Source organism: Acanthamoeba castellanii (assembly GCF_000313135.1).
Source record: "Acanthamoeba castellanii str. Neff unplaced genomic scaffold scf7180000084141, whole genome shotgun sequence".
Taxonomy (NCBI): Eukaryota; Discosea; order Longamoebia; family Acanthamoebidae; genus Acanthamoeba; species Acanthamoeba castellanii.
Genome location: NW_004457309.1, coordinates 1 through 1,035, shown reverse-complemented (window position 1 = coordinate 1,035; position 1,035 = coordinate 1). Strand labels below are relative to the sequence as shown.

Sequence of the window (1,035 nt, the reverse complement as noted above, 5' to 3'; positions counted from 1 at the left end):
ATCAACAGATCTCTTCGTTCTTGTACGCGCCTTGCTCTCTGATCCCACCGTGCTCGTTGTTTGAAGTGGTGGCCACTTCAATCACCAAGGCTAAACGGTGTTGGCAGAAGATCATCTGCAACAAGAAGGTGAAAGTTCAGTGGCTTGTGCAGACCTGACAGCGCCTGTGCAGATGAACCGCAGCTGGTGGTCATGATCTGGCTGCGATCAGTAGCCCCAGACCTGACCCATGCTCCAGTCAAGAGCACCTTGGAGATCGCCAGGAATTTCAGCATTGTTGCCATAGCACTGGCGCAGCGTTCGCAGGACAGGAACACAGTTCCTCGTTCCTCCTGTGGCAGCTCCATAACTCCTTCCAGAGAGTCTTGAGCAAGCACCGACTTGTGTTGATACGAGGGAGAGAGCGCCTTCCAGTTGCTCCCCCATCCCACACTACCCGGCACCCGCTTCAAGCACTCAGGCGTGTGGCACGCATTGGTTGACCTGCAAGGCGGTTGAATCGCTTGCACGGAGATAAGGGACATAAAACACAACACACAGCCCAAGAGGCAGTGGGACCCCAACGCTGCAGCGGCTACGAAAGATGGAGGAGGCATCCATAATAGTGGCCAGCCCGTGGATTACGTGCTTCTGTGTCGTCAAGTTTGATCTGGAATACGGACACAGTTACTCCCCCCCCCCGTTATTGATGGATCACTTGTGATGATGGAGCGATTTATTTATTTATTATTTATTGATTTATCTTCTACAGCTCTCGAGGAATGTCAACCAGAGGTGTCTTTGCCACCAGAAGAGCAGAAGAACATGTACGTATTTATAAGTTTATTGTTTTTTTAATTCCTTTAATTAATATTTCCATTTTACCTTTCTCCGGTGCAGAGCCTTCCTTTCGTTCCCGGACTGCAACGTCAACACCAGCTCGGACTCCCTGTTCACCTTCCGCACACGCAAGGGCGACCGACGACTCAACCAGTTTCATCACGGTACGTCTCCCTCCGCCGCAGCTTGAGCTCCTCTCTGTACGACAACACACAC

At 51.4% G+C, this 1,035-nt stretch overlaps 1 protein-coding gene across 1 annotated transcript; it reads left to right on the top strand.

The window, feature by feature from the left end:
* Positions 1-583: 583 nt before the first annotated feature.
* On the top strand, positions 584-1,009 carry ACA1_021050 (uncharacterized protein; the record flags this gene model as incomplete). The annotated part of the gene is made up of 3 exons (XM_004334531.1): positions 584-665; positions 752-806; positions 880-1,009. 3 exons carry the CDS (start codon positions 584-586, stop codon positions 1,007-1,009), a joined length of 267 nt encoding a protein of 88 aa, XP_004334579.1.
* Positions 1,010-1,035: the final 26 nt, after the last annotated feature.